The 13,717-nt window shown below is 36.2% G+C and overlaps 1 protein-coding gene across 2 annotated transcripts; it reads right to left on the bottom strand.

Moving 5' to 3' along the window:
* Positions 1–2,285: 2,285 nt before the first annotated feature.
* LOC144437260 (arylsulfatase B-like) lies at positions 2,286–13,161 on the bottom strand. 2 transcript variants are annotated; one of them, XM_078126162.1, is made up of 17 exons: positions 12,973–13,161; positions 11,352–11,524; positions 10,164–10,214; positions 9,678–9,789; positions 8,686–8,737; positions 8,284–8,387; positions 7,762–7,877; positions 7,494–7,597; positions 7,062–7,163; positions 6,588–6,654; positions 6,122–6,219; positions 5,370–5,506; positions 4,875–4,939; positions 4,219–4,339; positions 3,682–3,740; positions 3,183–3,275; positions 2,286–2,882 (listed from the first exon to the last, which is right to left on the bottom strand). In XM_078126162.1, the coding sequence occupies exons 2-17, from the start codon at positions 11,410–11,412 to the stop codon at positions 2,704–2,706; spliced, it is 1,521 nt and encodes a 506-aa protein (XP_077982288.1). In that variant the 5' UTR covers positions 11,413–11,524; positions 12,973–13,161; the 3' UTR covers positions 2,286–2,703. The 2 variants fall into 2 exon arrangements, with proteins under 2 accessions (XP_077982288.1, XP_077982289.1); XM_078126163.1 differs by lacking the exons at positions 11,352–11,524; positions 12,973–13,161 and adding an exon at positions 10,792–10,864.
* Between the last annotated feature and the right edge of the window lie 556 nt (positions 13,162–13,717).

Here is a 13,717-nt window from a genome sequence, read left to right as displayed (position 1 = left end):
TACACCGGAAATGTTGAAAGTCATGAACATATTACCCCTTCCACATACTAAATTGTATGAACTCTTCAACTTACAATACATTTTGGGATAAAGTAAGACATTGTGCCGTTGATTTCACAGCCGATCTGAATTCTCGTTCAATGAAATAAGATTTAAGTTTTAAGTGTGAAATAGCACGGTATATTTTGTATGTATGTATGTATGTATGTATGCATGCATGTATGTATGTATGTATGTATGTATGTATGTATGTATGTATGTATGTATGTATGTATGTATGTATGTATGTATGTATGTATGTATACAATCTGATTAAAATCCGATGTAGCTGTAGCTGTAATCATTCATTGCTATTTTACCTTCATTATTTTGCTTGAATTGACCTTCGTAGTACATGACTTTTTACGTTTTTAGCCTGATCGCCTCCTCTACATCTGAACTGGCGCCCATACAAACGAATTTCAGCTCACTGAGCCACACAGCCAATCAGGTTGCGTCTTACTTGTCATGGGCATGCGCATTGAATATCAACAAACAACATGGCGTTACTTGTGGACACAGCCAACTGACAACTATGAAGTATTTCAACTGTAAAAACATTACATTATATATTTACGGTAATTAAAGAATTCTTGTTTAGATGTACCTCTATGCATTCCGTCTTATGTACATGTTAGCTACATTGGAACGCGTTTCCCAAGAATTGTTCATGTTTTAATATCTTGATCGAGCGAACGCCTAGGCTTCTCTTCGAACGTAAAGTAGTCATGAAGTATTGTACGATTCATAGAAATATTTGCCACAGTTGTGTTATATGAACTCAGAAAGAGGGAAATTTAATAAATGATTTCTAAAAAACGTCCTTATCGTGAAAATTTCTGTCGCTTCGCATTGCATTGCATTGTGTACACTATAAACTGTCTTCAGTAAGACGCAACCTATTTGGCTGTGTGGCTCAGTGAGCAGAAATTCGTTTGTATGGGCGCCCTGCGCCACTTCAGATGTAGAGGAGGCGATCAGGCTAAAAACATAAACATGTACTACGAAGGTCAATTCAAGCTAAATAACGAAGCTAAAATAGCAATGAATGATTAGCCGACATCTACATCGGAGTTAATCAGATTGGTATGTATACAGCTATCATAAGACCGACATGTTGAATTATGACATAATTTATTAGTTACCAAGTAATTTATCAAAAAAACACCTCTCTGTTATATTAGACATCTACCCATTGCATTTGAGCATACGGGCGTCATAAGAACTGGACATAAAGCTGGTACATTGGCAAATTAGAACCTATCATATTTGTCAATTGTTGTCAAAAGAATGACAGGCGGGGTGTGGGGTCCAAAAAATGCATAAGTAGGTTCTTTTCCCCAGCCTATGAAATGCACTTGACGTGTGAGGTGTACTTTGCAACAGGTTCCCGTGGGACATCGAACATCTCAAACAGAGCCTGATAAAGACTCCGTAATTCAATATATACATAAAACTTTACAGAGAACACAATTATTACAGTGTATCTTTATTGCTTATTGTTTACTGAAATCTGACATATATACATTGATATTATTTTTTAATCGTTATTTAAATGTGATTGATTGCACTCAAATTCATACCTGGATTAGGGTTCAAAGTTCATCAATAAATACAGCTGCCGATTCGGAACATTACGTAACTTACATTTACATCTTCTGATGTATAAAACAAAAGCCTCGTTTGATAACGTTTACAAGGCATCTACAAATTATCCATAAAATGAATTATGACACATTGTTTCATATATCCTTCAGTGATAGGCTTAGATCATGTCACGTGGCATGGACTAGTTGCCCACAGTGACCTCAATTTGAATAGAACGGGAACTTTTCCTTATCTATTTTCCCTAGGTCACCATTGGTGAAGCACGGGAGTCCTATTGGTAATTTGCTTTGATCCTGGAAAGAATACTTGCCTTGTGTGTTATAAAAACAGTTACTGCCTGGCACTAGTAGATGTCATACCACCGCTCCTGCTGTTATGTAGCAACTGTTTACCCTGGAGAAATAGTTGTTACATAGCAGCCCTCGGGGTAATAGGCATCTACCAGCACCCTCACAGCCAGGCAATACGTGTTACATTTGTAGCAAAATTAAGATGAGCTGACATTTCAAGAAAAAATGGAATGAAAACCTGAAAATTGTCATTTGACGACGTAGAACCCAATAAATAATTATATATATATATATATATATATATATATATATATATATATATATATATATATATATATATATATATATATATATATATATATAATTACGAAATATAGAAATAGGTGTGAAACTGTATCCCAAACTATATATCTAATATAATTACCTGGAAAGCGGATTCAGCCTTATAATGTGTGTATAAGTGATTCTACTCGTACAAAATAAAACTTAACGTACTCCGCTGTAAATTCAAAAACTCATAAACTCTGTACACATTTGAAATCTTTCGTTCATGACAAGACCGGCAATATATAAAGAAACATGTCTTAACGACAAAAATTTACGTTACCTTTTTTTTCATGACATATTATACAATTTTGAAATGTTATGTCATTTTGATAAAAAGTACTTAGTTGTTTTTCCAAATCGGCAAATTATGATTACTTAAGTTTAGGTCATTATTTAATATTCGGCGTCTTCCAAATACAACGTTCTCATTGGCTGTGCATTAGCACCAACCAGGACTCCAAAATCCATGATATCTTGCTAGCTGTGGGTTGCTATTTGGATCGGGATCAGGCCAGAAAGCTGACATGGTTTGCTCGCGGTACTCTTGTAGTTTGTTACGAAGATATAACACTAAGAACGGTTGTTGGTCTGCCAGGTTGTATTCTTCATATGGATCGTCTAGAACATGATAAATAAAAGAATGAATGAAGTGAGTAAACCTGTACACATCAAAACAAACATGTTATTGAACGTGAGGTATATAGTTATATCCATAATGTTATTATACTTGGTTGTCTGTTTGTCTGTCTGTCTGTCTGTCTGTCTGTCTGTCTGTCTGTCTGTCTGTCTGTCTGTCTGTCTGTCTGTCTGTCTGTCTGTCTGTCCGTCTGTCGTCTGTCCCTCAGTCGTCTCTCTCTCCCTCTCTCCCTCCCTCCCTCTCTCTCCCTCCCTCCCTCCCTGAGAGCAGAAGATACTCACGTCGTAAATTAAAGAGATATGTCCTCGTATTAAGTGGATCTGGGCTTGGTGAAGTGTCGTCAAAACCATGGACAGGCGCACGATACCACCCAACTACAGTAGGAAAAAAAAGAACAATTATTCTTATTGCTTCTTCGAAAATACAAGTAGCATATGTATTTGATAAAACCAAGTAATTTTCATGTGTCTTTGTATTAGAGAGCATTGCTGACTTAATTAACTAACAAATAATTGCAATTTAGAACTTGTTGGCGCATATTACATGCATGAGCACTACGAAGAACCAACGACGTAGACACACATTGTCGAGGCGTTGAAAAAAAACACAGGATGATACACCTCCTATTTTCTGTTTGAATGTGAGTAGCTTGGCTCTCGCGGGTATACTTGGTTATGATAAAGTTAGAATCAACAACTATTTCATGGAAACAAAGTCCAAGACTTATTTGCAAACGTAGTACCAATAATAAAATGTAATAATCTCACATGAACTACTTACATGTTTTGAGTCCTTTACGGAAAGCAGGGTACCCTTCAATCAACTTGTAATCGCCATACCTTGAAAAAAGTGAAACAATGCAAAGGGTCAGAGAACACATACGAATTATATTGCATTACCAATGATATGTTTGTATGCAAATGCAACACTGTACAAAAGTTTGGAAAACCCAGAGATGGTGGGGTTAAAGGTTAAAATGTACACTGGTAAGATTTCCAAGTTTTTTGAGAAATTATGTTCCTGCCGACGACGTCATTTCCTTTCAATTTTAATAGGCAGATGAGGAAGTTTCCAGGCCAGTTAGTAATATCAAGGATAGGTGTTGATAAAATACACTAATTCGGATAAATCATTAAGTAATTACAAATTAATTGTTCAATAGAATTTCCACCTTAAATTTTGTCGGAAAGTCTCTGTCCATAATTATGTTAACAAATGCACGCCAGTTGTGACATCCACTTACCCATACCTGCATTAACGTCGTATTATCTGATTATTGCATGTTTCTCAATACTAGCTAATATATTGATAACATACCTGATAGCGGCTACCGTGGTATCTTCTGGTACGTCTTCATCGATGGTGATTAGAAACTTATCTCTAGGTGATACAGAACCAGTGGACAAAGATCGCCATATGTTCACACCGTCTATAGGATCTGTATTTGGTAGGAAATATTATTCTTGGTATTAATAATCACACACCTTTTTTTTATCGTTAAAAGATTAGAAGCAAGTCATTTATTTTTTCTTGACATCTCGTTAATTCATTTTCGTCGCTGACTCACTATCAGATATTCATGACTCTATCAGTCATGTTGTAATATCGCTTACAATGATAGCCGATGAATTAGTACGTTTCAAGTTTGTTCATTTACTGCAAAGATTTTGTATATTGTCATTGACAAATCTACATTTCTCAATGTTTGCATAATTATCCGAATATTTTGATCACACCACCAACAACTTTGTCACAAAAATATCAACGCAAATAATGACAACAACAATACAATAATAATAACAAAAACAACAACAACAACAACAACAACAACAACAACGACGACGACAACAACGCCAGCAGCAAACATGGCTGCTGCAACAACAACAACAACAACAACAACAACAACAATAACAACAATTAGAGGTAAAAATGAGAGTGATAAAAAACATCACTTTTCTTCAAAATATACTTACAGTTAATACTTCCCCCAGCTACGGATTCCACAAGTGTAGGGAACATATCTGAAAGGTGATACAACCTGTCAATAAAAAGTTAATGGAAACATTATGATTATAAAAATAATTTCATATTAGCAACAAGAAAAACCGTGACACAAACTACTGAAATCAGATTTGTCAGCAGGAAGTCAATATTTTAGGCAGAATAAGTTACTTAGGATTGTTACATGATGTATATAGACAAAATGACACGTGACAAGAACCACTCCTGCAAAACTTGGAACTGTGACGATTTGAGTGATCGGTTATTACCTTTGAAAAGGTAACACAGAAACAAGTATAGGAAATAAATATATAAATCCATTTACTACGCAGACAATATCACCATTATTTTTTTTTCAATATTCGTCTTGTCCCAAACGATAAATACATTTGTATACAAATTGTGTAACTCGGTGCTTGACTTGTTTTTCTAGTCCTTACGTCATAATTCAAATGCGTAATACTTACTCCTTGTTTCTGTAACCAATACGTCTGATTCCCTTTCCTGCGACAAGAGCAGCACTTTTGATGCCACCTTCGAAATAACTCCCTTTATCACCTCGATATGGCCAGTTACTCGCTGATTTGACAACGTCACCACCATTCTGTAAAAAAGAGAAGGAATTATGGCTCTATGATGCTTGGTGTTACCTACATGTGCTCGTATCTGGGTATGTTGGTTAACATAATGTGGCCGAAGGCCCCAGGATTGTCTACCCACAGATTTGATGTACCACGAGTTGCATACAACACCAACCAATACCATAGTTCAAAATTATACAAAACAGAAGATATTTTTTTTAAAAATAATTGATGGTAATCAACGTTAATTAGTCGGAGTCATGCAGTGCCGGCATTTGGAATTCTGCTGCAGAGTGAAATAGTCTGAAAGGTGCAGCTGTTGGTCCAATTACTATATGTAGCCATTAGCAATTGAGCTTTTTACATATCAAAAGGAAACAAAAACTGGTTCTTTCAAGTTTCGGACTAGTGCAGAAACTGAGTGTACGAGTAGAAAAGTCCAAATATTTTGGTCGTTTTCTGCAAACATTAAGCTATTATACCTGCCAAATTACCGTTAAATAACTTCTTACAGCCAATGTTCTACTCTAGCCGAACGACTGCCTCACTCTACTAAAAAAATGACACGACTTTCAATCGCGAACAAATAACACGAAGTCCTTTATATATATACAAAATACAATTTATATCTTACTTACATCAGAACTGAATATGATCAAAGAATTTTCAAACATTCCCTTTTCTTCTAATTTTTTGATAACGCTGCCAGCATAGTCGTCCATTATAGTGACTTGTCCTGTATGCAAAAGAAAATAAAACATGGAACGTGTTATGACTTTACCTAAATGAGCTGAGCTGACAATGTTTGTTGGATTGTTTCCTCTTGAGGAAAATTATATGCACGTACACCGTAGACTAGGGCTTCTTTACAAGATTTTAAAGTAGAAAAAGTTATCGAACGAGGTTCTAATTTTATCACTTAAAACCATATGTATATTTTGATAGCAGTAATCAATACAAGTGTGCTAAAGGCAGAAATAAGTCTGATTAGACTTTTCCTTTAAATACAACAAAACATGCATTTCTTGTCCGATAGTTCTCAAGAATAACTCCTGTTGTGCCCTTATAAAAGACTACAGCTCAGACCACTAAAGCATTACCTACCCGAATAATTCCGACGACCTAAATCGGTTACCGAGTCTTCGTACATGTCAGCCCACTTTTTAGGAACCTATGATAATATACAAAAGAAAGAGTATAAGCTTATTTTTTTAATATAAAATTTGAACTCGAAATAGAAATGAAAATCTTACAGCTATGCCAATCAAGCGACAGAACTCTGGATATACTGCACTGTACTGCACTGTGCTGTGTTGTGCTGTACTGTTGTTCTGTTCTGTGATGTGATGTGATGTGATGTGAAGTGCTGTGCTGTGCTGTGCTGTGCCGCGTGTTGTAGTGTTGTGTGCGCCGCACCTCGCCATATCACGGTTCAATCATAGACGTGTAGGGCCACGGTCTGTGATCTACTTACCAATAGGCTAGCGCCACCAACGTTTGAATTGCCTAATTGTACAGTCCACAAATAGGCGAATCATAAAATAAACAAAGAGCCCAAAAGTGTAATGGTGTACTCACTCTAACTGGAGAATGTGGCTGTTGAAATGCTAACATCAGAAACATGGGCTCGGAAGGATCATGATTGTCCATATATTCCAATGTTTTGCTTCTCAGAAGTTCCTACAGAAGACAATTAAAACAACTATGGTGAACTATAGTTGATACTAAAACAACACACAGTAATTTTGAAATGTGATGGGAGACATATAGTGAATGAATACACGTACACACAGGAAATTTTCATTACTTGTATGGTTACTTTATGCGCACGTGCAGATTTTCAATAGTATTGATATCTTCACATCAGTTTCAGTACGCCCTCAACTACATTAAACAAAATCCAATATGAAATGTTGTGATTGAAAGGGAACCTGGAAAATTAGTGGTTTATCACTTATCGCAGATGCGAGGCCTGGAAACATTAAGAACGAAAAGTAGTTTTTAACTTACTGTCGTGTAAACTCCATCGACACCTGGGCCTCCGATATTCCTACGACTGCCCCTGATATCCTCGTGAAGGTCAAATCCATTGTAATCGCCACGTGCGTAAGGTCCTGGACAAATAAAAGAAAACAAAAACTATTTAGTCGGTGTATTGTTTGCAAATACAATTGTACTACAATAAGCAGGATAAAACGTGTTATTATAATTCTCTGTGTTAGGATTACACAGTTATTTAATTTATTAATATTTTGAGAGGAAATGATACTACGTTTACCTTTTTCTGAACTGATATGGCTGTAGTACGTCATTCCTCCCTTGTAGAAGCCATAGAAATAGTCCACACCACGACTATTTGGTATGTATGAGTCATTGCAGAAACCCAAATGCCACCTGAAATATTAATTTCCAAAAAAATAGTAAACAAAGGCCTATTATTGAAAGAGGTGAATGCTATATTGTAAAATGTCTCCAAAAAGTCATCAAATTAATGTAGTAATATTAGTTTCAGTATTACGTCATAGATTGAGATTCGGCGTAGTTGGCGCTCTTGTTAACATTCAGCTAAACGACTAATGAGTGGTTGATTTAGCATACTAGTACACAACAACGAAATGATTAAGACTCTACACAAAAACCCACAATGGACCATCATTTCTTTACCAGTTGCATCCTACTGCATCCATTATAAGTTCGAAAGTAAGAATCTATTTGAGAATTGTTTGAGGGCGCTGTTGACTACAAGGTACTCCCCATGCAGACAAAAACATGAATACTGTGTGCATTGACAAGTACTTACTTTCCTATGTGGTAGGTGACGTAACCCTGTTCTTTGAGTTCTTGATGAAGGGTATTGAGATAGGTTGGTAGACCACTGGGACGATGTCCATCAAACACTCTATGCTGAAATGGTCAATACAATAGTGATGTGAATAAAACATAATACAGGAGTAATGGTTTACTTTGGAATTCGGTCTTTTGAGTCGATCCCCCTCCCCCCCAAAAAAATAAAGACAACCCAAGGAAAACCCCAACCCCAACCCCAACAACAACAACAACAACAACAACAACAACAACAACAACAACAACAACAACAACAACGACGACGACGACGACGACAACAGCAACAACAACAACATCAACAACAACAACAACAAACAAACAAACAAACAACGTTGAGTAGAACTATACTGATATTTACCTGTGTACCTATCGTGGCTGGATACATCCCTGTCATTAGTGCTGTACGACTCCTGAAAAAAATAACAGATTTGATACATTTATAGACAAGTCAAATTTATAAAACAATACGAATGGACAACGATCCTTTCACCTAAAAGTATAAACACATCATCTGCATTCGAAATCTGGGATGGTCGCGAGGTCAAGAGGGGGGGGGGGGCAGTAAGTTTCTATACAATAACTGACAATATCGTTACTAATCATAGGGCCTTTCCACAAATTGTAATACCACTTGCAATAATGTGTAAGAAATATATTTCACCGTCTGATAACAAAAATGGCCGGAAATTGATGGAAAACTGATCAAATAACATAGGTGCAGTAATTACATATGATTTCACGAAAGCACGTGTAAGAGACGACTAACTGTCACAGTAGTGGCGTATTAAAATTTCATATTTGGATACCTGGGCATCAGAACCGAGCCAAGAGGTCGCGGCAGTTGAATGAAAATCAGATATTTACACAGGCATGTTATATCTTTCAAATATACAGGGTAAATGTGTGTCCTCGCCAAAAAATGAAACATGCTAGCTAGTAAAAATATTCGAACGCAATTTTTTAAATCCAATGACTATATTGGTTTATATATTATCTTGATTTACGATATTCCTACACCGACTGATTGATGCAAACTTGACTTGAAGGCATCTGTTTTGAATTAATCAATTTGTTACAATTAGGGTATTGATTAATTGGTTCGATTTCATTAATTAAACATATAAGTAATGAAAGACGTGTTGTGTACAAGTTAATGATAATGTTGTTTATGTCTCGAATAAAGGTACACGTTTTGTATTGATTGATTGATTGATTGATTGTTTGATTGATTGATTGATTGATTGATTGATAAGGCATAAGAAGAGACATACAGTTATCTTTCGTAGATATGAGTGCAAAGTTCAAACCTAGCTAATAATTACACGACTCTGTGACTAATCTAATACTTACGGACTACAGACAGGCATGGTGTATAAATTGTCCAGAATAACACCTTGATCAGCTAGACGTTGTAAATTTGGAGTTATCATGTCTTTGTTGTTCCAGCTGACATCATTCCAGCCTATCAAACAAATGTAGAATAGGTTGTCAACAACTGATTGTGTTGAACATTTACAAAGTAAAAAAAGATGAAATGGTTCATCCAAGATTTCCAAAAATTTGGGTATATATTTAATTCTTGGGTAAACATATTTATGTAGCAATACACAGTACCAGAAATCAGCGCACCTGCTGAATCACGATTTTTCAGTTATTACTATACAACGTATGGAATGGACCTAATTGACACCCACAATGTGCAATTATTGATATTTTAAGGTTTTTAGTTAAAATAAAAAAAATATATTTGTTGGTTGTGTGATCGAAAAAAAAATGATAATCCAGTTACAGCTATTATGCAAATTTTAATGTTGGTGAATTTGATTCAATACTTACCCAAATCATCTGCCAACATGTAGATAATGTGAGGTTTCCGTGATTTTCGACCTGAGAGAAAGAATATGAAGTAGTTAGGAAAGGGTCACATGCGTCTGATTAATCTCATGCTAAATCATTGCGATACAGATACACGTGTACTATGTCTATAATTATAGTACATAAACGACGATAATGACACAAAGTCAAAATTGGCTAAAACGTGATTGAACATTTATTTTCAGAACTAGAAGGAAAACATTATAATGTCATTTTCGGATCTTTCTCGTGTGTTTTGTTACCCTCACCATTTGTCAGACTAATTTAAGAAACACGTTGTGCAAACACGCACACACAGACACGCACAGACACACATACACCCCCACGCACACGCGTACGTACGTACGTACACACATATACATACATACATACATACATACATACATACATACATACATGTACATACATACATACATACATACATACATACATACATACATACATACATACATACATACATATGTAACGAATTGAGGGGGGGTAACCTCTACTGTTAAGGTAACCCCCTTCAATGTTACTCTCTCTCTCCACTCTCTTTCCGTACACGGGATCGACTTGGACCTTTAGGGAATTAGCTCAAACTACACACAATGTTCATGGTTAACCTGGATCATTTAGAAGTGGCCACGGAGCAGATCGAAGCTCCTAGTCTCAGACCGTCTCTTCCAAAGACTGAATCCATCCTTTTATTATTCCATTATAAACATAAAATATACAATACTCAAATGATTGGGTGATAAAGTAATCAGCACCATAAATGACTAAAGCGGAAGTATTGCCGTCGCCTTAATTCAATGCAAATGATATTGACAAATATGAAAACTAGCCAAACAATGTGATCACGTCATTGTTCTTCCAACTGTCTGTAATCAGTCATTATTTGACACTGTTGATCTTTTAATAACTTAATGTTGTCATCTTAGAAGAACACTATTCGCGCAATGCAAACATTTGTTCTAAGTGTTAATTCATGACAGCTGAGAGTTCACGGTGACCTCGCAAAACATCAAAACTTAGCGAATATTAAAAAGTTGTATTCTGTCATCCGTAACACATACATACATACATACATACATATAGACAGACAGACAGACAGACAGACAGACAGACAAGCAGGCAGACACACACACATGTACTATATATACATACCTGCAGATACACATGCCACGGCAACAGTTAGCAGTAAACAAGCGACGATCTTTGATCTCATGATGACGAAAGATATACTGCTTTATTTACGTTCAAGCATTCAAATCTGCACTGTGTTTATGAATCCAAATTTCCTTGCAGAAGGGTAAATGGCTGCTTACTTTAAATTAAACCTGCAATATAAACATAACACATCGTTCAGGTAATTACCAGGTAAATGATGCAAGTAAAACATGAATGCTGAAAACAAACTGAACTTTCTACATACTGTAGGATATGACCACTCCCTTATCGACTCGGAAACATTTTGGCACTAATTTTCCGTACGTCGATGAGGAAATGATTGAGTAGTGTTAGCTCAATGTTAGCACAATCAGAGAGAAAGCGAATGAAGTCTGGGGACTCGAACAGAATGACATTTCTGCGTACGTCGAAAAACTAGAGTTTCACCTCAAACTGCAAATTCTAGAAGATTGTTCTGGAGTTGGCCCATAGACTCAAGAAACCGTTGCAGCAATGGTTTCAAGTACCAACTCATCAGTGGCCAAACAGTATATAACACATGCAGACGATGAAGGCGATTAGAAATAAAGCAATTTGATTGACTATTAGTGTCAAAACCATCAATTATTTATGATCGATTTTGAAGAATGTGAAAATTATAAACCTAAAATTTCGGGACAATTTCCGCATCTGTATCTAATGAAACAATCATATATATACGTCAGAGTTCGATAACTTACCAACAGGAAATTACAAAAAGTGTATAGTTACAGGGATCAAATTTAAACTATCGTATAATACGTCCGAGTTCGATAACTTACCAACAGGAAATTACAAAAAGTGTATAGTTAGGGATCGAATTTAAACTAGAAGTCGCTGGCATATAATAATTACATAATACTAATTACAATTTTGTACAATTTAATGTTCTTGTTATTCTAGTTTTTTTTTTGTATTTGACATGGTTACGTATATTAGAGTGACAAAAGCTTGTTTAGCATTTTTCTGAAGTGAATATATACTAACCATGAAACCTTGATAAAACTATTCAAATATAATGGCGCAATGTCGGTGCATGCCTTCTCTGAAATTATATATAGGGATTTCCATGACGTGTTTATACTTCTCATAAAAATTACGTCATCTGATCGTTCATAAATTACAATATTTTATTGCAAGGTTTGAGTTCAGTTAATTGCAAGTGATGGCTTAGTGCGTCAAATCAGTATCAGTAGGTCTATTGAGATTGTACAGCAACTTAAAACTGTTGATCCTTATTTCGCAGGGCAATCTATTTAGATTAATGCTGCAAATTTTAAAAGTTCAAAGATAACCGGGACAACAACAACACGACAAGAATGTACCCCATCTCACGGGGTTGCACCAGTTCTGTTCGATTCTGTTCTGTCTCAGGCTACGACAGAACATTGTGTCAACTTATTCAGCGCCCTCTATCAAGTTTATTATCATATGTGTGTAAGGTCACTGGCGCGTACGGACTGTATACACTTCGATCTTTGACATCGATTGTCCTTCCATACAACAGCCAGAGATCTCTCTAGAAATAGTTAACCAATATCGACCACACCATAACTTTTATTTGAAAAGTGTTACTTACCAGTTGCAAGGCGTACAATGTATGATGTATTACTTCGTCAGAATGAGGCGTTTATACGTCACGGTTGATTGGGGTAAACTTCGGACTTTGCGTTCTGTCCTTGACTATAGTCGCTCTCTTCTTCGTTAGTCTTCGAATCTTTCGAGCTCAAAATATTGTTGGATTGTCACACACCCGTGCATATGTCAGTTCATTGGCACAACTACTTTGTGGAGGTTGACCATGGCTTTTTATAAGTAAGATGCTGCACTTCTGAGAAAGATACTCTACGAAATTACCAAAGACACCGGAAGCCTGACGGCTCCAAATCGCCATTGTCCGATGGATTCCACGAAGAACGACAATGCAATGTGATAGGTCCAAATTCCATCGCGGGAGCAGCTCGCATGCATGATACTTTTTGTCGATTACTGTCATATTCGAAGGCTATCTGTCAAACTACGGAAGTTTCTTTCTAAAATTAGCACATCTTGAAAACATACTTTGGTGAAAACAATCAGGATATCGCAGTTGAAAAATGGGTCGAGGGCATGTTTTAAAACTGTGTCATATATGGAAACAGTGCCGCTGTATTGAACCATCATGGCCATAGCGCAAAGTTCCCGAACAGCAGTCGACAACGAGTACCTCAAAATACAGCCTAAGTCTTTTGTTACATTAGTATATTAGCAGCAGAGGATTTTCGCCATGGTCTCTATAAATTATAATCTAGTCGTAATAATTCTCATCTGCCCACTGAGTGTTG

Source organism: Glandiceps talaboti, chromosome 7 (assembly GCF_964340395.1).
Source record: "Glandiceps talaboti chromosome 7, keGlaTala1.1, whole genome shotgun sequence".
Lineage (NCBI taxonomy): Eukaryota > Metazoa > Hemichordata > Enteropneusta > Spengelidae > Glandiceps > Glandiceps talaboti.
This window is presented reverse-complemented; position numbering and strand designations above follow the sequence as displayed.